At 42.2% G+C, this 21,957-nt stretch overlaps 1 protein-coding gene across 1 annotated transcript; it reads right to left on the bottom strand.

Annotated features, from left to right (window-relative positions):
* Positions 1-297: 297 nt before the first annotated feature.
* LOC105684494 (MOXD1 homolog 1) lies at positions 298-21,957 on the bottom strand. The gene is made up of 10 exons (XM_012397878.3): positions 20,211-21,957; positions 6,074-6,226; positions 4,509-4,685; positions 3,736-3,819; positions 3,006-3,195; positions 2,270-2,535; positions 1,399-1,817; positions 1,112-1,308; positions 896-1,026; positions 298-804 (listed from the first exon to the last, which is right to left on the bottom strand). The coding sequence occupies exons 1-10, from the start codon at positions 21,444-21,446 to the stop codon at positions 637-639; spliced, it is 3,021 nt and encodes a 1,006-aa protein (XP_012253301.2). The 5' UTR covers positions 21,447-21,957; the 3' UTR covers positions 298-636.

The following is a 21,957-nucleotide window of genomic DNA, read 5'->3' as shown; positions in this document are numbered from 1 at the left end:
GGTATAAATGGTATGATTTTTAGTCAATCATTCTGCGTATCATATCCCTTAGTTGAGCAATTTCACATGCCCTGATGAGTTCTCAATTCAAATTTGGTGGAAGTAATACGCGGCTTTGATTATACGCACCAAGTTTCTCCGTTCCGTTCCACCCCATGTGTGGAAATGCGACTAGCTAATCGTGAAGATCTACGATAGCTAATTTAATATACGTAATGCAGATTTAGGGCGAAAGCTTGAGTTGAGCTTCGAGTAAGTTACGATGATGCTGAAAGAGAAAGAATTTAAATCTAGGAACGTAGTTCGATAACTGAATTTTATTTTATACAAAACGTGCGATACAAAATATCAGAGTATTACATATATATACTAAAATTAATTACCGTTTATATAAATATATGTACAAGATACTTCCATCCCTAACACAAAATTTTTGAAATTTTGACACATTAGAATTTGGTTTAACTTAACGTATAGAAAATTCGCTCTTGACCTGTTCCGAACGGTCGAATTAAATATTCTTATTATAGAACAATACGTAATAAATTAATAATGCCAATGTACAGATTTGAAAATTTACAGAGATTTCACTTCCATCGTTGCTTCTTCGTTAAACTTTGATTGGTTAATATTTTTTTACAATCGTTCGATGAATCGCCAATGACAAACGCTCGTAACTAAAGCGATGATTATTGCAGAGGCTCTCTTCGCGCTGCAACTGGAGACGATTTTCAATGCGTCGCAACTAGTATCGTTCACTTCCGGTAACGCGGTGAAATTCGGAAACATTTGAATGTCAGCTGGCTGCAAAAAAAAGAGAAAAGAAGAATTCAAAATTCAGCGTACATTCCAGGCGTACGTCGCAAAATTGAATATACGTGATGTAATAACTCACCACTGCTAGCTTGTCATCCCTCTTTCTACAAAACGTCATGTGTCTTCCGTGATAAAGACTGCGTTCGATCGACCTGGCTAGAAGTTCTTCGGTCCAAGGTAACGCGAGCATGTGTTCCGCTAAAGTGCGTCCTGAAAATATAAAAATATATCGATGTATTAGTTTTCGAACAATATCAAAGCTTTTTTTTTGGGTTTTCGCAGAAGCGATAATCACCTCCGAACTCTTTCGGTGTCTCGATGATTAATCGAGCGAAAACGTTGTCCTCCTCATGTTCTTCGGTGTAATCCCGCATGGCTCTTAGGGCGTTTTCAGCTTCCTTGATCAACTTCTGATCCATTTCTCCTCCTGGTCTCGCCACGGGATAAATAGGCTGTTGCTGAGTTGTGGTTGGCAAAGCGATGGTTTCGATTCTGTAAGTGGTGAAAGGCATCGATGAGTTTAAAATTTTTATTTAAATTTCCAAGATTTCTTGAAATGCACATCGAATCGCTGAATCTCACCCCGTCGTGAGAAAGAGTTTCTCCAAATGCTCCACTGTGACATTTTTGAAACTGTCAACTCCGAGGGTCTTGAAAAGGTCCTTCACAGGGGTCATACTGTAGCACGCAGCCAATGGTGTCCTGGGATAGTGAACCATGAATGCTAAACACATTTCCTGTGTAGCCGCGTAGCCTCCGAGCGTAGGATGAGCCCTGTCGAGTGTTCCATAAACGCATTCCATTACTACCTCATCGCCCGGAAGAACTTTTACTTCATTTTCCAAGGTGTAAGTTTGCTGGTAATTAAAATCGTAGTGATTGTCTTGGACGATTCTTGGAAGCTCTTTTCCCTGTCTGATATGTTTGAGGCCAAGACGCTTTCCGGCTAGGTGAGAGTGGAGGACAACGGAGACGATATTGATCCCGTCATCGGGAAACATCTGGAATTATAACAATGCGTTCTTAATTATTCCAAGATGACGAAATTCCATAATGGAGAAGAAGGTTGCGTATGTGGCTGCAGCCCGGAAAAGGTCGCTGATTTCAGCGTCTCTTTTTTTCTTCATCACGTAGTATCTTTAGCTCGAAACGGCATAACAGTTAGCAGAGGGGAATGCAAACGCGTACGCGGTATAAGGTGTTCGTTTCGGTGCCTGTGCCGTGCGTGACTTCATTAGTGATAATTAAACGGTTAATTTCACATTTCAAACGATCTGTGTCAGTAACGTATCGAGATATTGAGGCTAACGAGTTTGCTGTACGCGCGATGCCGAAGAAAACAAAACAATCGTTCTCGCGGCTGACCCCAATAATTGATTACCGATCGATCACTTTGCGGGGTTTGAAAAATGAATTCAAAAACTTCAGACGAAATACGAAATTTAATTTTCACCTTTTTCGTACAGTGCGGAGTGCAGTACCCGGCAGTCGCGTATTCTTTTTGTCTCGGTGGTACCATGTGAAGGGGGCTGACTGCGACACCAGCCACAAGAATCCCCGCCTCCTGAGGTCTGAGTTTAGGAGTCAAGTACAGCGTGATGCCGCTGCTGTCCACAACTTCCTTTAATTCTGGGTTATTGTAGTGTACTTCTAACATGTAATAAGAGCCCTCTCTGTGCTCAGCAATCGGTATTCCAACGTGATTCGGAAGCCATTCGCCTGAAAGGTTTTTTCAATAAATTCAGTATTCATTTTAAGCACATTTCACAATCAAACGAGAGGGTCTAGTCTCTATGAAAAGCAAAAATTCAAAAGAGGGCACGGAGACAATGATGCTCGTCTCAAAAAGAGGAGCCAATAATCGATATGTACGCCGGTGGCAAAGATGCGTAATCTAGACATTCCATTGTCTTTCACGAAACTTTGCAGCCGTGAAAGGAGTCCGTCAATAGAAGAGGGGTGAAAAACCCTTTCGAAAATTCGCCGCCGCTCTTATGCCTACCGAGCGTTATCAAATTGATGTCAAAGTTCAGGGAACGGTTTAGGGTTCGGGTTTATGGATCGAGGTATCGAGTGCAGGTAGATTCCTTCATGAAGTGAGACTTTTGAGTGCTTTTTTTCCGACATCCGGTACACCGGCTTCTCCGAGGGTTTACTGGACATGATTCGTATGTATACGATTACCGTACCTTTGCTGCCTCTGGCCCAAGCGACGACCGGCTGCAGACAAGAGTCCCATTCTCTGGGCATGGTTGGGCTATAGCAATGCGCGCCGGCGATTCTTGCGTGAGCTCCAAGTATGGGTAACATCGAGGCACACTCGTAGAGCATTATGTGATGGACTAGAGCCTCGTTTGCTTTTTCGATGAGCGGTGTGTACTGGAATATAAAAATTTCGATGTTATTTTTACCGCTGATCATAAGTAGGAGTGACTGATGCGAGGCGCGCGGTTATGAGGTCATTTTTCTTCCGATCGATTTTCTCGATTTTTTTTATCTACAGATGAAAAATTATACCACCGCGTAATGAGTTTTAGGAAATTCATTTGTACTCCGGTGCTGCGTCGACGTTTACGAAAGAATAAATTCATTTGAATTCCGAAGTCGTTCTACTTGACATGACATCCGCTCACCGTACGCGATACCCGTGATATACATAAGGTCTTTTGTCTCTAAGAATCGGTCTGGACGCTGACGATGCTTTCCGTTATTCTAACACGGTTGGTAGCTAAATCTGGATTCCGTAATGGCTTATATGCGGACTAAAAATAAATGCACTTCTTCCTTTTATTCCATGAAAGATTTCACGGTTTTGGAAGACGAAGCGTATGTCACACGTTTTAATTCATCATTTCTAATTTGCTATAAATGAAACGGGAGAAAAATTTGAATATATCTGTATCGTATAGCGTTACTCACCCCAATCATGTGATGTTTGTCGTGGAAGGGCGCCTTGAAAATTTTGCACCAGTAGACCGTGTCCTGACTGTTCGAAACGGTAAACTGAAAATAATATCATCCAAATGACATTGAAACTGTAGCGGGGTCGAAAACCGAAGCAATAAGACGATCGATAAATTTTAACGATAATGGTGAAAAAAGTGTGTAAGCAAATAATAAAATTCGCAGTGCGGAAGAATTAACTTTATCGCTTCGGTTCGGCTCTGTTTCGGATCATTTATTCCGATCGAGTTGTTTCGTGGAGAGGAGAAAATTGGTTTCTTCCTTAATTTGTGAACAGAAATGAGAAAAGGCAACTCGATCGGGCATCATTTTTTGGTCATTGTAATTTTTTTTTGCCCTCGTCATCGAATACCGCTAGTTTCTTTATTCCCTCTTATACCTCTCCAAGATCGTTAGGATACCTCAACTCTCAAACCACGCGGGAATTACGGTTGATTTACTGCAAATTTGTCAGTGGTAGCCGCATCATATTATAATTGACTTTTTTCTTACGGTCGATCAAAAATAAAATGAACCAATATCCTTTACGTCCAATTTGTTCTCACTGACGCTTTCATCCCGTTACGCTGTTGCGACTTCCGATTTTCGGCACACTGAATTTCGATCGACGACTGAACCAGGAACGGCGTAACCCACACCGCTCTTCCTCGCAATTGTTTCTTTCGACGGTAGCGTTAATATTTTTCGGGTTACTCCCAAGTAAGTAGAGTCCCAAAACTAATACTCACTCGGTTCAACTTGACGTCCCAGTGATTGACATCTGGCGTCATTTTAACGGGAGGTGGATGGGGTGTGGGACCCTTGAGTCTGAGAGCTCGACCTCCTCGTCTCTCTCCGTGTCCGGCGGCGGTGTTCAGTTCTGGGTCAGTTTCGTGCAAGGCCCAAAGTACGTGCACCGTATCTCCCTGTAAATAAAGGTAACGAATTCGATACGTCGTTATTGACAATCCTCATTTCGATCTCCCGATACAACCGCGTGCTTATTAAATCAAACGCGTCGCTCTTCTTGCAATTTCCTTGATTGTCGGATACGCGTATTCGCTAGCATGTGCAATTAAACCGACACGACTTTATTTTGCTACACCGTATGCGTATACGCGGCTACCGCATCATCGGCGGAACCTTGTAATAGGGTCCTCTTGTGTATAAGAAGCGATGTCGGGCGGAACGCGGCGGGGGCCTTAATGAATCGCTTCACAGTTCGCAGTAAAAAGACAAAGGCACCGAGGGGGCCCCCGCTCTGCCCCGTACAGGTATATGTATACATAGGCATACGTACGGTATGCACATATACATATATATACAGAATGCCTGTGCTGTGAATCTCGAAAGTCGAAACTCGATCCCAAGATCGAGATCGACGAATTCTTCGGGACCGCGGATTAGAAATATTTTAATGGGCCTTTCTCCACTCGCCCCTCGTCCTTCGTACCACCCTTCGCTCACCCCTTATACACACGTATCGAAACACACCGGTTCGCCGGGAATCTAAACGCGATTCGAGTGCACCATCTATGTATACATATGTGCACACATATCTCTCTACATATACACCATAGAAATAGGCATGTACTAAAGATGTAAGGGATCCCGCTGAGGCAAAGGGTGCCGGTATGCTAAATGCCTCTGCGGGAATTGCTTGAAATAAGGCCCAAATGCGGGGTGAGCATAAATCAGCAGCTCAAGTTGTTAACGATTTTGGACCGCGAAGTTTTCGGCCGTTATACCAACGCGTTCGTTCATATATATTACAAATACGTGTGCATACGGTTGAGTGTATACACATGTATCGTACGTGTAAAATGCTGATTCTCAGCCTGCGGTGCAGGGAAAATTTATCGTATTTCTCTTAGTTGGATTTTTACATACATATACATACCTATATCTCTTCAGAGTATACGTGCATTATATGTACACCAATAACGTTTGGTATAATCACGATATGCTATGCATAATACATTTATACCTACGTATATTACCGGCTATTCATGGCTCTGGACAAATTACAAAGTTGGAGAAATTAGAATCTTCCAACCGAGCGAGACCACCCATTGCATATATATTTAATGTTTATTTCTATATTTGCTTCGCCTGGTAGAAAATCCCATGCTTATATCGATAGCCGGTAGAGTGAATAACGATTTACATATACAAATATATTTTATACACGGGGAAACTGCACTCGGAGGATAAAATTGTTTTTTCGTTCCTTTTGTTTTTTTTTTCCATATTCGTTATGAAAACGAAGAGTTCTAAAAGATTAGTGGATCGTCACGACGGGATTATAACTCACGGTAAGTTGATGATCCTGGGGATCGCAAGTTCGCCACCTCCTTGAGAACATTACGGTAGTGTGGGTGTCGTTTTGGACTCCTTCGAGCACTTCGACGTCCTGAGATAGGTCGGTAACAGGTGCGGCATTTCTCTCCTCAACGCCATGGGAGTCCTGAAACATTTAACGGTATTAAAGCTGAGATATCGCAACCATTTGAGAAGAAAACAAAAAAAAAAAAAAACTTTCAATAAGTCGTAGAGTTAATTTTTCTTTTCCAAATCGGTTCTCGCTATAAAATACGAAGCTCGAAATATGCGTGTACAGCCGATGAGTTATAAACGACGCGACACATAGTCATATATATTATGCCACCGCGAGGGAATTTAATTAAGCGCTTTTAAACGCATTAATAAATGAAATCCGGTCGTTAGCTACTCTGCCATATGGTATACTGCATCCGCTCGTTCCGCTAGACACGATGTAACACCTTTGGTCACAGGAATCGCGTAATTAAAAGTCGTGAGTCGGGAGGGACGGTAGTATTCCCTTCTTCTTCGTCTGTCGTACGGGCCATCCACCCGTACCATGAGGCGTATAAAGAAGTGGAAGAAATATAAAAATAAAAAAATAGAAAATCACGAATTTTGCAGAACAAAGAACGGCGAAAGCTCTCTGCGAAGTTCTTTTTCGATTAGCGCCGGAGCGATAAGAATATCTCGATTCCAACGTGAGTTGAAAAATTTCGTTCCACTCGCAATTTGTTTCTCAAAATTCGGATGGCGCCACTCGTGGACAGCCAGATAATGGGAGCAAAGAAAGTGTTCAGTCGATCATTGTACGTTGTCCAGGAAGCACGCGAGAAATTGGCTTATCTTATAGTACCCGTTCGTACATCGGACGTTACTTATACAGAAGAGGGGGAAAAAGGGCAACCACAGGTGAGCGTTTGTACTTGCAATATTGACAACATTTCGCAACTTGTAATTCAATCATCTTTGGGCTGGGGACTGATGCGATGGAAAATAAACTGCCGATTGGTTTGTTTTTGTTTTTCACCTTTGGATTATTCAATGTAAGAGATCGAGTGATTCGTCACGAAATACACGGTACGGTATTTTACATGGCGTAAAACACGAGCGCCAGTTTAAATACTTTTGCCCCGAGGCGTTAGGGTCCGTTGGGCGCGCGTTGGGCCCCGAGCAGTCGAGTTCAGATGTTGTGTGTTCGTTGGCCCCTTCCAAGGGAAGTAGTCCTTCCTGCACGTAATGAATCCAAATAATTACTACCTGCGTTACCATCTACAACCGGCTTCGGTCTATCATCGGTAGCCACTTACTCATTCAAATTGAGGTGCTTTAGCCGAACCGTATTATACCTACCTCCGTCCTTCTCTCTTACCTTCTCTTTTATTTATCGTCAGTACGCGTATACCAACGCGTAGTGGACATCCTACGTACGCGTCGTATCATAGTACCGACCGCGTCTCTTAGTTTTCATTCAGAGTTATTATACCCTTTGGTAAATAAAGCGTGTACGTACATCGTATGTACATGTTTACCCGTGGATTACGCGTGTGTGAATTACAACGTTGAACGGCGGAGACATATCCAGCGTAAATTGAGTGCTCCCAGCTTATTTTTTTTTAATTTATTTCCATTAATTTTCCTTTTTCTTTTCTTAATTATTAAATAGGTACATACTGTAAGATAGCGCGTAAGATCCGAGACGCCGGAGTCCGACGTGCGACGTAATTGATGATGTTGGGAACAGCGTGACGCGCATATAACGAGTACACGCGATGTATAACGTATGTCGGGTGCTGTTGTACGTACGTACTAGGCAGCTGTACGCTGCTCGTAATAACGTATACGTTGTGCGTATGCCTGGCAGATGTGTATTTCACCGTGTGAGAAACTTAGGACAGGTAATTCTGGCTCTTGAACTTGCTGATTTTAATGAAATTCTACATGTACGACATCGTTCTCACGAAAATATCACACCGCACGTGTATGTAGGTACGTACATACCTACGTATACCATGTACAATGCGCTCTCGTATGAACGCGGGCGTTTCGATCTGATATATAGGAATATTGGAAAGGGTGAGTATATAAAACTTCCGCGAATATGAAGCGAAAGATGGAAAAGAAAAGAGAAAAATTGAACATGCGCGAAAGAAAATTGTAGGACAATGAACCTGATTTTCTCTCACATTTTTTAAAAGAAAAATAATTAACATTTTTACCCTTTAAAAGTCACTTCGTAATAGCCTGTCACCGTAAGTGCCGGCCACTGACCATCTACTCTTTTGTTTTATTGAAATAAAAAAAAAATAAAAAATCAGAAAGACGAAGAAGCATTGAAATATATGTATACATAGGTACATACTTCGTAACCGCGGTTGCAGTGCCCGAGATTACGAAACGTGTAAATTCGGCGATGTTGTTCAACTTCGATCGAACATCAAAGCTTGCGATGCGGTAAGATAACTTTTTTACTACAAATTATAATATGGTGACATAAGATCGGAACTTATTCGAGCGCGGTATTTGAAACTGGATCTTGAAAGAAGGATCATAAATCACCAACGAACAACGCGCTTTCAATGTATCGATGTAGGTTTGAAAAAAAAGTCCTACGTCGCTGATAGTAAAATTAATCGTTAATCGTTTGGAAATATTTATCCCGCACGGATCGATCGGTAGGCGTTTTTTCCTTTTTTTTTTTTTCCACGTCCCGATCCCTCGAGTTTCTCGATCTTTACGCATAATATTTGATACTGCAATGATCAAATTTCTATTTTTTACTCCACCATGGTTTGGATATGACGTAACACGTATCACGTGATAAAAAAATAAAGTTTCTGCGGTAAGCACCCGCGGCTGAAGAAGGCAGGAAGCACCGGTAACCCAACCGTAACTTTACATCCGTCAAATTAATCTCCGTGCACTGCAGCCGAGAGCGTTATAAATACGCACAGACCTAACGTGCGGTTGACGTTAATTTTCTCCTTTTTGTTTTAGTCCAGTTTTTTTCATTCATACCTTTTTTCTCACCCCGCCCCCCTCCCCCCCCCCGCCCCCCTCCCCCTTCCTCAGTTACGGTTATACCTAATTGGTCAAATTTTGGCCGTTGTACGCACGAAGTGCGACCTAACGAGCGGCGAACGATAAATGAGCGGGCGAATTTTCGTCTAGATATATACGAATAATTTTATTTTTTTGTCGATTACAACGATTTTGTACGTCTTCTCGTCAGCGGCGGTTACGCTTTTTGTCTACGTAATACTAATAATTAGGGGATCCAGAAGTCGTAAACTTGAATAACCGTTTAAAAATACCTCAACTATACCGGGCGAGCTTCGCCGCACATTAGTCATACGATACATGCGTCCTGCGGGATAGAATTTTTTGACGGTTTCCTTCACGAAACGGTCACCGAAATTTTCCCACGCATACGTACAATTCGTGCATTTGAAATTCTTCAGCGTTTTTCTAGAATCTCCGCAGATATACCGATGGGAGAAATGGGATACCAGTTTTTTCGCGGAATGGCGACGATCAGCTGTGCGGAAGATCGGCCTGCATCGCTGCAACAGTTGTCGAGATATATTCTGGGTCACGGTTTGTCCGGAACATACACACATTTCTACATACGCACGTTCGTAAGTGTACGGGTGCGTGTACGACTCCTGTGGGAATGACGCGGTGGACGAAGGTTCTTTACACAAGGGTTAGAACCCACGGGGAAACTCCCCACTGCAGTTCCCATGGATTATTCTGAAAAATGAACCGCTGAAGAGAGCTCGAAGATTTTCCGCAGAGGATATCGTTCCGTTCTTTCCTTTTCCTTGTCTGGGATCGGTAGCCAGGTGTTTCCAGAACTTTCGATTCTCCCTACTTCTCCGTTGACCGCATCCCTTGTTCTTTTTCTCTCTTTCTCTTTCTCCTTCTCCTCAATTTTTTTTTTATTTCTCTCTCTCTGCGCATCCTCACCACTTTGTGGAACCGACGTAGGTAGGTATATATGCATAATACGCGTATAGAGAACGGCTAGGAGTTGGAAAGGCGGCATCTGGTGCCCTGAGGGATGTTTCGCGAGTCGATGGATCTTATTGGGCACCTGGGCTTTCTTTGCCGACGTTTGCATCGCGCATCCTCTGCCGAAGACAGTTAACGCAAATACTGCAGGTTTACCTCGATTAGGAGAATGTTTACGGACCTGTATAAATAAATATCTGTGTAAATCATGGATTCGGGATAATTTTTGAAGCAAGGAGTAACACAGTCAGCCTGCTACAGGTGTAGAAACGGCGTTGAATCGTGGCCCGAGGACCGTAGCTGCCACAGCGGCCCGGTAAGATGATCGGTAACTGAAAGCAAAATTTCTCAAACTTTTATGTCTTAATGACCATGTTCAACCTGGTTCGGCTGGTTATACAGCACCCAGTTTTGTAAGTTTATAGTTATGGGAGTTGTAATAACTTGCTCAGGCGTTCGTGGTCGGACTGGTCCTGGTTTTAGTATTCTGGAACCGAACGGTGAGTAAAGGAGAAAAAAAAGAAAAATTGAAAAATTACACGTCTTTGCATTTTTCATCCTCTCATTAGCGAGACCATTAGAAAATCATTGTTAATAGTACGATTGGCCCGGAAACTTCTCTATTCCATTGTCTACAAATTTTGATTGCACATAATTTGATTAACTGAAAATGAGTTGGTCCCCCGATGTTAACGCTGTCTTATCGATTTATTTAATTTTTACAGAAACAAACTTTTATGTGATTTTTTCGTGTTTGAAATCTACTCATTCACGCATTGATTACAGGTTATATGTTTATTATCTGTAATTAATTCGAGTTAATTAATGACGTTGAACCTACTCGGGTATTTATATTCATAGACAGCAAATTAAGATTTTAGTTTCGTTTGATTGCTTATGGGACTGTTTGAATGATGCAATCTGAGCCATTAAAATTAGGATCAATTAATTTACTTGCTTAAACACTTAGGTCTTAATGATCATTTAATGATCAGGTCGGCTTGTTGCAATAGAGAGGAGAGAAAGAGAGAAAAAATAAAAAATGAAGAGTGTTCGAATGAAATGTCAATTCTATTTTCGGTCTCGAAATTGATTTCGCCGTTATTTTTTTGCTTTCGAAAATGAGGTTGATCAAACCGTTACCTTTATCTTCGGCGTTACAGAAAGGTCATATTCAAAATCTCTATTTCATTACTAGCTGACTTTAATTTTGTTGGATCTTTGTATCTCTCTTTCTGCACTCGAGGAATAGAACGAGCCGTTGGCCGTAGCTAACAAGTGTGCAGTTAAATTCGCATCAGCAATAACTCTTCGGTCAGCGTAATCAGGAGGCGCAATTTGACGCTATACTGAAGTTGACGCGTCAAAATATCAAAAAAAAAAATTGAAACCTCTAAAACGAGGAAAATAGTACGAAACAAAATACAATTGCGAATAATGCCATGAAGATGATTCAGGGCGAATCAAGATTGGTATCCGAATAAGCCAATTTTTAATGACTAGTTGTTTATTAGAAAGCCAAAACTTGATTCGCGATACGTGAAGATAATTATCATCTTTCATATTCGCATACGCCGTGCGAAATGTTGGAGGGAAATTATTTTTCATCACCGCAGGAAATGATTCCGGGTGATTTTGAAACGTGAAATAAAAGCATCGAAAAGTTTTCGAATGTAAATCAACGTTGGTAAATATACCTTTGAGAACTTTGACGTGATACGGCGAAACAGAAAACCAAAACGTGAAGGGATCTTATTATTTTATCACGACCGGTTTCTTTGGGTACCCATACGGGAACTGCAGTGCAGTGCGAGTTATATAAGTCATACGGTGAATTATGCCAGCGAGATGTCGTTTCTGGTATGCTAATGAGCTTTTCTGTCCGATATACATACGTTATAATACGTGCGTTCGATGCTTCTGCTGCAGCGAGTTCGGTTACGTGATTAACATTTTATTAATTTTTCTTGCAACCTAGGCTGCAATACCACCGTCCGATTATAATAAGTATGAGCGTAGTAGTGCTGCAGGTTCTCGATAAAACGGTCACTCGTATCTGGTTATCGATCCGATCGCGTATTTTCTTTCAGTTCTTACAAGTTCTTTCCCATATTCATTGGTAAAGCCGATTATGCTCTATGCGATCGCATGTGTTTTTCTCGGAAATAAACCAGACCGATTTAATTTCCGAACGCAACCGCGCCCCTTTTCTCGTCGTGTCCCCTTCGACGTCATATTTTGTACCCCGCGCTACTCGACAATGTTTGAAGCGAGAAAAAAAAAAAAAAAAAAAGTGGTGGAAATCTGCTTCTTTCTTCTTACATGTATACGCATGCGAGGGATATCCGTCCACCTTTGACCGCGCGAAAGGCAAGCAAATACAGCGCCAAAAACCGCAGAACATAAAACCACCGAGAGGCTATTACACGCTCGACCCCATAGAAAGCATCGCCGTGCTGCAGCCTCTGCCTTCCTATATAACCCTTTCGGTATTAACTCTGGCGCAGCTATATTTGAAAGTAATGGACATCTATACCCACATGCGGTTCGTCACGTCCGTGTGAAACCCCGTACACGCATTCCGTGAGCTCGGGAGGATTCGCCGAGCGAAACCCATATACCTTATGTTATATTATCGCGGCTGCGTCGAGAGATCGAAATGGGGTGAATTTTGAAGAGAAGTCGCGAACTTGTCCAATCTCTCATTCGAAGCGAAATTCTGAATCATCTGTAAAAATGATACCTGCGCCATTTAGCGGTAGATGATTTTTTACGGGTAATTTCCGAAGACACTCGTCAAAGAATCCCGTGTGTATTTAATCTCCGGTTGATTCGCATCGCGCGTCTTAATTCTTCGCGAATCTTAATCCTTGAAATATCCGCGGAGAAATAATCCGTGCGGTATGGTATTATTATACAGATACATATATACATATAAGAAAATAAAAGTATATAGGAGCGCGAAGGGCCCGAATGCGAATTGAAAAAAAAAGAAAAAATTGGAAGGAGAGGAGGAAAAAAAAAAAAAGAAAAAGGAAAGGAAGGAAGGAACGTCCGAGGCTAAGAAAAAGCGGGAGAGTTGAACCCGCGTGTAAAAGGTATGAAAAAAGGATAATGAGAAAAAAGGTCAGTTAAGGTATAGAGAGAGGGGAAATCAGCGGCGAGGAGGACTCGCCCGAGCATGCACGGTGCGCGCCCGAGTCGGTGCCTGGTTTAGCGTGCACGAATCGTTCTGTAAGCCCGTCTACGTTTATCTGTCTGTCGGTCTTCCTTCGGTTAAAAATTTGCACCGGCTGCCGCGGCGGGGGGGCCCGCGATGTCTGGAGGCCTTGACTGTTGGCCACGCGGGAGCACACCGGCGCGTATAAGAGCCAAGGCCTCGGTAATAACTCCCGGCAACGAATCAGCCCCGATGCCGGTGCTCCCGCTGCCGCTGCTGCTGCGGGACTCGAGAAACCGGAGGCCGCGGCGCCCCGCGATCAAATCGAATATCCTCACCGAGTGGCTCGTCCCGATGCTCCAAAAAAAAAACAAAAAAAGAAACCAACAACGCGTCGAAATTAGAAATCTAAAGGGAATTCGCATCGCGCGGTGACGATTTCGTTTGCAACTAGTTTTTTTCGTTCGCGGAATCGAAATCGACAGCTTTCGTCGCAATTTCCTTTCGATTTCGTCGATTCTGTTTTTTGTGACATTATTTACAAATCGATTCACCTGCGATCAGGTGAAGTCGAACTTTTGCTCCGATGAAGCAATTTCGATAGTCGGATTCCATTTACTTGCTCATTATCGTTGTTAGTTTATTTTTGTCCCGTTAATGAGGATTTCAGATATAATTTTCGTTCAGGGAACCAGGATTATGGTAATTTTGTTTTTGGCCCGCAGCTCGTTTGAGAACAAGTGCCCGATTCTTACGTGTATATCTATATGGGTATCCGCGGTTGGTTGTCTCGCGATCGGGCAGAAGTACCTGACACCACGGTGAGAACCGAGGACCTCCTCCGATTCTTCGGCCGCCGTAACATGTTCGGACTCTAGACTGGACCCGGGTAACCGGTGGATTTATCACGATCCTTATCTCGCGAGTCGAACCATGTACCTTAATTTTTCGGATTTCTTTTCTTTTTCCACGAATAAATGAAAGGGGATATTTTTATCTTCGCCGGACCATGCGACTGATCCTGAAAGCCGCTCGTCTCCTAAATTAAATGGACCGAGATTTTTATTCCTTCATCTAAACATTTGTTTCTATTGAAACAACAACAAATAAAAAAACAAAATGAATATTGGAACGGATTTCGGCGCAACGTATCTTTTTTTTTTTTTTTTTGTATCAACAATGGAAAAAATGGAAATTTTTTTCAGTCTAATTTTCGAAATAATTAAATCTCATTGCGTATAGAAACCCGGCGAAAGTGATTCGAAAAAATTCAGCGTCGGGTCTCACGTAATACGGCAGACTTATTGGGAGGTGGATAAAAATATCAAAGCGAATAGCGCGAAATAAATCTTGAGATGATCCTTATTCTTGTTATTGGTTGATTAATTTCGTGACCTACACCTCTGTGTCGTATATATACCTATGTATGTATGTCCGTGTCTATATACCGGGCTATAATTTCGTACATACCTACTGTGTACTACCAACCATTGGTATTTATTACCTGGGTACCCTGCGCATTTCACCTGCGCGCTCGGCTCAACAGCTAACCATTTATATGGAAGTACTATCTTAATTTATAATATCCTGCGAGTTATATATACCTATAGAGATATATAGATAGGTATATACACAATACGTTGCCGGGGCCGAGTGCCGTGTGGTTTATAGGTAGGACGCCGTACGCGGCACGATAATCGTCAGGTAGCGGCTAGACCCGGAGATTAATGTATAATCAAAGGTATATCAGCCCCCAATAACGCCCAGGGATAAAATTGTAATGGAAATAAATTTAATTAAGATTAGGAATTCGAGGAACTCCAAACAGGTTTTTTCGTCGGTTCCGTTGTTGACCTTCTGCAGGATCCTGCGGAGGACCTGCTCGAAAATTTTATTTGCTCCTTCTCCGTTTATCCACGCGGTGTATACAAGTTCCGCCGAACAACGCCCCTTTTTCGGTATTTTTCGAACGCTCACAAAATTCTAATTAACAATCAATCGCGAACGACAATTATACCTATTATCTACCTATGTACCTTTACGAAAAGTTGAGTCGTGCATGTGTATTCACGATGTGTATTTACAGTCGGTCGCCATTGCAGCAATTACAAGGAATATAATATTACGTTTATAAAAAATTGACTTCTTTCCACTCCATCGCAGTTATTCGCTCGTCTGAGAGAAAAAAAAAAAACTAGGAAAAAGAAAGACTGCACGTAGACTTATATACGAGACTGATTTATCTCTCGGGATATTATCGAAGCAGAAGAAACTAACCGAAGGTCATGAGAATAAAAAAAGATATAAATGTCTCTCGTTCGTATTATCAAAGTGAACCGTGCATAGAAATACATGGATCAATAATTTTCACTAAATGGTATTCAAACTGGCGAGTTTAATAAACAAAAAATTTCAAGATTCAAGCATAACAGCTGCAACGAGGAGGATAGAAATAATTAAATAATCCCTCTGCGCTAGCCGTGAGAAGCGTCGATGGATATCTTAATTAAGGACGACGTGTGTTTTACTTTTAATTTATTTATTCATTTTCTTTTTTTCTTTTTTGGGATCTTCGACGGCTCAATTACGTCACCAAATATGGAACATCGTTAGATCGGTGGAATATCTTCGGTGAACTCGGGTGCGTCAGGTGTATCTCCTTTCGCAGTGCGGCACACACGTCGTTCAATTCTGTTTTCCGTGCAGGTGGAGTACCTGGCAGAAGCAGCAACAGCGAACCCGCTGCACTCATTTCGATCCTATACCGCTGTAAAAGCGGGCGCAGTTGTTGTTCGTTACGGATTTATTTTCTTACGCATCAGGAGCCGACGCCCGGGGGCCGAAGAACGCGGTGTAAGTACAGGACGGTGGAAGAAATTGAAAAATGTAAAAGTTGTATAGAGAAAAAAAAAAAGAAAAGTATCACGCGTGTGTTACGAAGTTGACGCGATATGCGTTGTTATTGCGTTTCATGGAGGTATACTTTCATACTTTGTGGCATGAATTCCGAATTAACGACCATTCGCACTTTTTACTTTTACCAGGGTAATTGTACGGGACCTCGGTATAATTGTGCTTGAACCAACTCCGTATGATTATCCATTTATGGAAAATATTCTCGAGCCAAAAAAAATCGACGTACAACAACGGACGTCCAATTTTTGCTACTCGCGAATACACGGCCGTAATAAACAGCTAACCCATAATTAACTATACAACCTGCCACGCCTCAAAATGAAACGCTATAATTGGAACGTCGGTGTTTCTTTTTTTTTTTTTTTTTTTTTTTTTTTTAAATTTCTATTTCCTTACAAACGTTTCAATAGTTTCCCCCTTTTTCGAGTGGACTGATTATTATTCAGTTGATCTTATAGGGCCTCTATTTTTTGAGAATGAAAAATTTTCGAGGGATGAAGAGAGTCGAAAATATTGTGGAAAAATGTTCAGGCGATAATTACGTGGAATCGCGTTCGCCCAGATTTTTCTTCATTTTTCGTTCCTCGCCATTCAGAGTTGAGAAAATTTGAATACGATGACATCTGCATCGACCTGAGTTATACACGAGTACATACGCGTTATGTCGCAGGTTTCGGAACCCGCTGCAGGCATAACTTAGCATAAAACTGTAAAAAAATAAAAGAAAACGGTCCAATACCCGCAGTGGAGCAACGGACCGTAATACTGAGCGTTTTTGTCCAGGGGAAGGACCATCTGACGCTGTTTCACGGTTTGTCAGCCTAGCGATGGGTATGATATTTGCTCGGGTAAGAACAAGCGCGGCGAAAAAAAACGAATCGTCGGTTGATCCCGAGAACATTGATTCTTCAGCGTGGATAACGATAACGCGTTCACTTTGAATATCGCAATTTTCGTGACCAATCGGGCAATGAATACGGAACAGTCCTTCCGCATCGAGATAATAGTCGATAATGTCCGTCTTCGTATCCATCGCTAGACGCTCTCTTAGCGACGTGTAAGCGAGTTTGCAGGTTGAGTTTTATTCTTGAAATAACTCGAAGCTCATGAAATACTCGACGTTCGTTACATGTGAACGCGTATACCGATAAGTTTCCTTTCGTGTTTAATATTCGCACACGTATGTGCGTTCGTGCATGGCATCTCGTAGTTATATAACAAACATTGTATATACCGTATACATATATTTGATGTACAATACGAACGTAGTTAACCGTTGCAGTATGTTACCCGGTTCTCTCATACATGGGTATGCCTACCCTGAGATAAAATTGTAAAACGGAGTTCGGATTGGCCGATCAATTATTTGCCAAAGAAATAATATGCGATATAAAAGAAAGCGATTGAAAAGGAAGGAGAGAAAAATTTTCCAGCGATTTAATTCGGCACGCGTCGCTGCTGCAGGAAATTATGCATGATATTATGTAAGTCATAGGTATACGTAGTATGGTATTATACTATACATTGGTTCTCGGGATTATAGTCTCGTTCGTTTAATCCGCTGCAAGGCTCGCGTAGCCGATGCAGGAATAGAATATCAAAAATCTGATGAAAAATTGTTCGTCAAAGCACGCGCACTCCGCGCAAACGTGGGTAGATACGGAATAGGAAATCGCGAGCTACCTGGTAATTTTTTTGACTCTCATTTTTTGCCGACATAAAGCTATTCTAAAAAATGAAATGCGTACCGGACGGGATTTATATACCATGCTCGGTTCACCAGCTGTTTCGGAGAGGAACATGTATCTCCGATCTAAATATTCCCGAGGGACTCAACTTTGACCTGGTCCAGGATCTTCGTCACTTCCGGTGCAGTAGACTAACAATAAGTCAGTCTCGATCATCTGCAGTTTCAGGACTCTCGCGATCCACGTGAGTGCCATTGAATTAAAATTATTTCTCAAGGAAGTTCTTACTTTTTGATCGACTGACTTCCCCGTATATAATTATATTCCCAATTAAAATTAATCCTTGATATTATTTGCGCAGAGAATAATCACCTATTCATAATTCCCAACTAATTAGACTGACTCGAAAAAAAAATAACAGCCACCCTTCTTTGTTTTTCTTTCTCTTTTTTACCCGGTATACCTAGTTTTACCTGGCGGAGAGAAAAGAATGTTTCTTTCGGTCGAAGAAAGCCAGGTGACATAATCCCAGGCTCTTATTCTTTGTCTATTTAAACCGAACGAAGATAATAGGGATGTCGTGACCTCACCAAAGTTCTCGATTAAATTACAAGTTATCGTTTCGGAGGTCGCGTAACTTGAAAGATCGGATCGATTTTAGTGGAGATTGATGTGTGAAAACGTTATAGTTAAAAGGGTCTTTCGGTTGTTTTTTTTTTTCTTCTTTCTTTCCTCCAGATAATCATCTGTGAATTCTAAGGGCTGCAGATACAAATCCATTCAAAGTTTGGCACTTTGTCAGCAGATTTTCATCTCTGGTCTTTAAAATTTCATCGCTTACCGTCTGCTCTCAACGAATGGCAGCGACGTCTTTTCGAAATAACCAAAAAAATAACGATGCGTGCGTAGAGATCCGGGTACGAAATCGGCCAAAAACATTTAGCGATAACCAACGCGATGATCGATCGATCAATGTCATTGGGAATTCGATATTTTAATTCGTCAGTTTTTTTTTTTTTTTTCTAAACTTACAATCAAATCTCGTATCCGTTTCGTTGTTTTTCAACCGATGCATTCATGTACCCAATTATCAGCGAATGATCGATAATTCTTGTTTTTTCTGACGTTTTTTTTTTTGGTTTTGTTTCTTGATTTTGTATTCGTCTAACCACGAAGAGTATCGTGGACTTTGAATGAAAAAAAAAAAAAAAAAGCCCGCCCAGCAATGATTCGCAGTCCCTTACCATTAGGGCGAGGTTCAGATGAGGTGCTGCATCTGCATCTCGGTCCTCGTACGTGAAATGGCTTTATCATCATCAATGGACCCAATTAACAAACCTCGTTATTACAATCAATCGACCGATCTTACGAAGCCTCTAATGACTCGTCTTTTCTTCATTCCCACTTCGATCCTTTTCGCTCCCCCCTCCCCCCTCCCCCCCCCCCCTACCTCAGCCCTTGCGCACCCCTTTGTACCTATTATCTTTTTACTTATTTCTCTTTCGTTTTATTTTATTTCTTCTTAATTTCTTTTCCCAATTCTTTAACGCATGGTATATATAAATCGTTCGTTCTTCTGTTTCGGCCGGTTTCTCGCTTACGAGCTACCATCGGAGTTCCCCGTTTTTTCTCTCATTTCATTTATTTTTATATTGTCAAGCCTTTCGGCTCTCCGTCCTACCGCGGTATACCGACGCGGCGCCTCCGCCGCACCTCGTCCCTGCGCTGCGTGGCAGCCGAATCCTTTCTTAATCTTCGTTTAACTCCTGCGCGTTTCGTTCTCGTTTCATTCTATTTTATTTCATCTCTTCTTTTTCTGCCGCTGTCACGGAGAACTTATACCACCGAGTGAGACGGGCCCGGTTCGTCCAGCCGGTCAACCCTGTGACGAGAAAAATAAAAAAAAAACGCAAAAAAAAAAAGGAAGAAAGAAAGAAAAGGAAAGAACGAAAATTCACGTATTCCTTAATCAACCATTGTTCGCTTCACTGATCGATTTTAACCCATCCCACGACAGCTCTTTATAATTATGCTTCCCCGGGCGAGGGGATTCGCTATAATTTTTTGCAGGTAGGTACGCTTAATCTAGAACTCGGAGAATAATTCCTTGCATAGATAATTTTATCTGTACGAGGAATACCGATGTACGTAGTTGTACAGTCAACTTGTACGCGGCTGTGAGTTGGTAATTGAAATCACGTTTGAAATACGAGCGGATACACGTGCTACGAATTTGCTTTAACCGCACATACCTTTTGCGGTGAGTACACACCGCCGAGACACATTGGGATTGAATAAAAAATGGTTATAACTGGATACGAGTTGGCGATTATTGTTGCTCGATAACTTACCAATAAGTTGACATTTCCGTTGTGGTTATCTATCCAGGCAAGTAGAAGATCGGCGCCCTTCATGTGGCTTTTATCGTTGAAACCGATTCCCACGTAGCCCAAAGTTTTGGCGGTGACCCTGAAGGTCACGATTTCTTCGTCCGAGGGATCCCATTCTAGGATAACATCGCCGTCGTTGTCGAGTACCTCGCGGTGAGAGAATCTCGGCTTTTTCGCGGACCTTTTCGTTCTGGTCGCGTTCGCCGTCAAAGTGAAATAGCTCGTCGTTGGCTCTTTGTTACTCGGTTTTTGACGTAACTTGACAGCTTTACCTGTGGGAGCGTACTTCTTAGGAACCTGACCACCGAGTGCCTTCGGATTCCTCTTCAGGGATGGATTCCGCCAACTTTTTTCCGAACTCGCGTCCTCGGAGCGGTCGGTCACCAACTCGATGTCCAGATCCACGTCTTCCTCCCTCCAAAATTCTGCCTCCTCAATCTCCGACGAAGCGACAGAATTTGTCACGTTATTCTCGTCCTCCTCCTCGGTACCTTCGAACACCTGCGCTTCGAGTTTTTTCGAACTAGATTTTGTTTCCAAACTAGCCGGCACCTCCGTCCCGTCCATGTCGACGGCCTCGATGTAGCCGGATTGAAATTCGGGTAAAAATTCCTCCTTCGAATCCGAATTTTCAATTCGATCCGGGCTCGGCGTGGTCGTGATCGTCTCGAAATCGGCGGGAGTACGATCGTGCGGTTCTTCCGCTGCGTTTTCAACCTCCAATCCGTCGTTCTTCTCGAGAAGAACTTTTTTACCCTTCCCTTTATGCTTCGGCTCGGATTCTGGTTCGATCGACGCACTTGTAATTGTCTCCTTCTGAACTATTTCATAGTGATTTGAATCGAGGTTTTCTTCTCGTTTGTTCTCGAAGTTCAACCCATCGTCCTTTTCTATGAATACCTTTTTCGCTTGATTCCCCTGGGCTTTGTCCTCCGTAGATTTTTCGTTCCAGCCTTCGTCAACTTCTAATCTTTGTTTTTTGAAGTTTCCAAACTTATAAAAGGCCCCTTCTTCCGCCACCTGAGCCGGCGTTTCGGTTTCTCTTTTGTTCCGATTCCTGGCGAGGTTTTTCACGTGATTTTTTTGGTACACGATCGTCTTCATAGTTTCGTCCATGTGCTGGACGTACAGATCGAGCAGGTCGCCCTTGACCACCCAATTCAGGAAGAGAAATAAAATCACCTTCGACAGCAACATGTCGATAGATCGTTAATAAACGTCCTTGGTTTAATCTATTCTATTCTATTACCAGATCATCGGTTTTTCGGAGCAGTTTGGTGACGATCCCGATCGAATGCTATCGCACTTTTAATCACTACAGAATTCAATGGATTCGAACCGATCTGATAAACTATAAATTCTTTCCGATTCATCGATCACTTACCGCTTAAGTCTACAAACCGTTTTTCGCACTGCACTATATAGACAAATTACAACAACATCATCGAAGAGGCGAATAAAAAAATAAAACGAAGAAGAAAATAAATAATCTTAATAGGAACAGCGATTGTGAAATGGATGTACTCTTCGCGAGATGAGTTTTTTTCAATTTTTTTTTTTATCGTTTCACTGCTTCGCCGGATAAAAAGTTCTCAAAATTTCTTCATCGGCGTTCACGATTCCGCAAGCAGAAGTTAACATTTTCAGCTCTGATCTCCTGCGGCATGTTGTTGCTCGCTCGACAGTTCTGCTTGTACTGCTTCGAACA

This window comes from Athalia rosae, chromosome 4 (assembly GCF_917208135.1).
Source record: "Athalia rosae chromosome 4, iyAthRosa1.1, whole genome shotgun sequence".
NCBI lineage: Eukaryota > Metazoa > Arthropoda > Insecta > Hymenoptera > Athaliidae > Athalia > Athalia rosae.
Note: the sequence above shows the minus strand (reverse complement) of the source record. Positions and strands in the feature narration are given on the sequence as shown.

Coding starts and splice junctions, on each gene's coding strand:
- LOC105684494 (XM_012397878.3), bottom strand. CDS start 21,446: ATGTTGCTGTCGAAGGTGATTTTATTTCTCTTCCTGAATTGGGTGGTC. Junction 3,196..3,735: donor ACAAACATCACATGATTGGG/GTGAGTAACGCT, acceptor TTTATATTCCAG/TACACACCGCTCATCGAAAA. Junction 1,027..1,111: donor GACACCGAAAGAGTTCGGAG/GTGATTATCGCT, acceptor TTATATTTTCAG/GACGCACTTTAGCGGAACAC.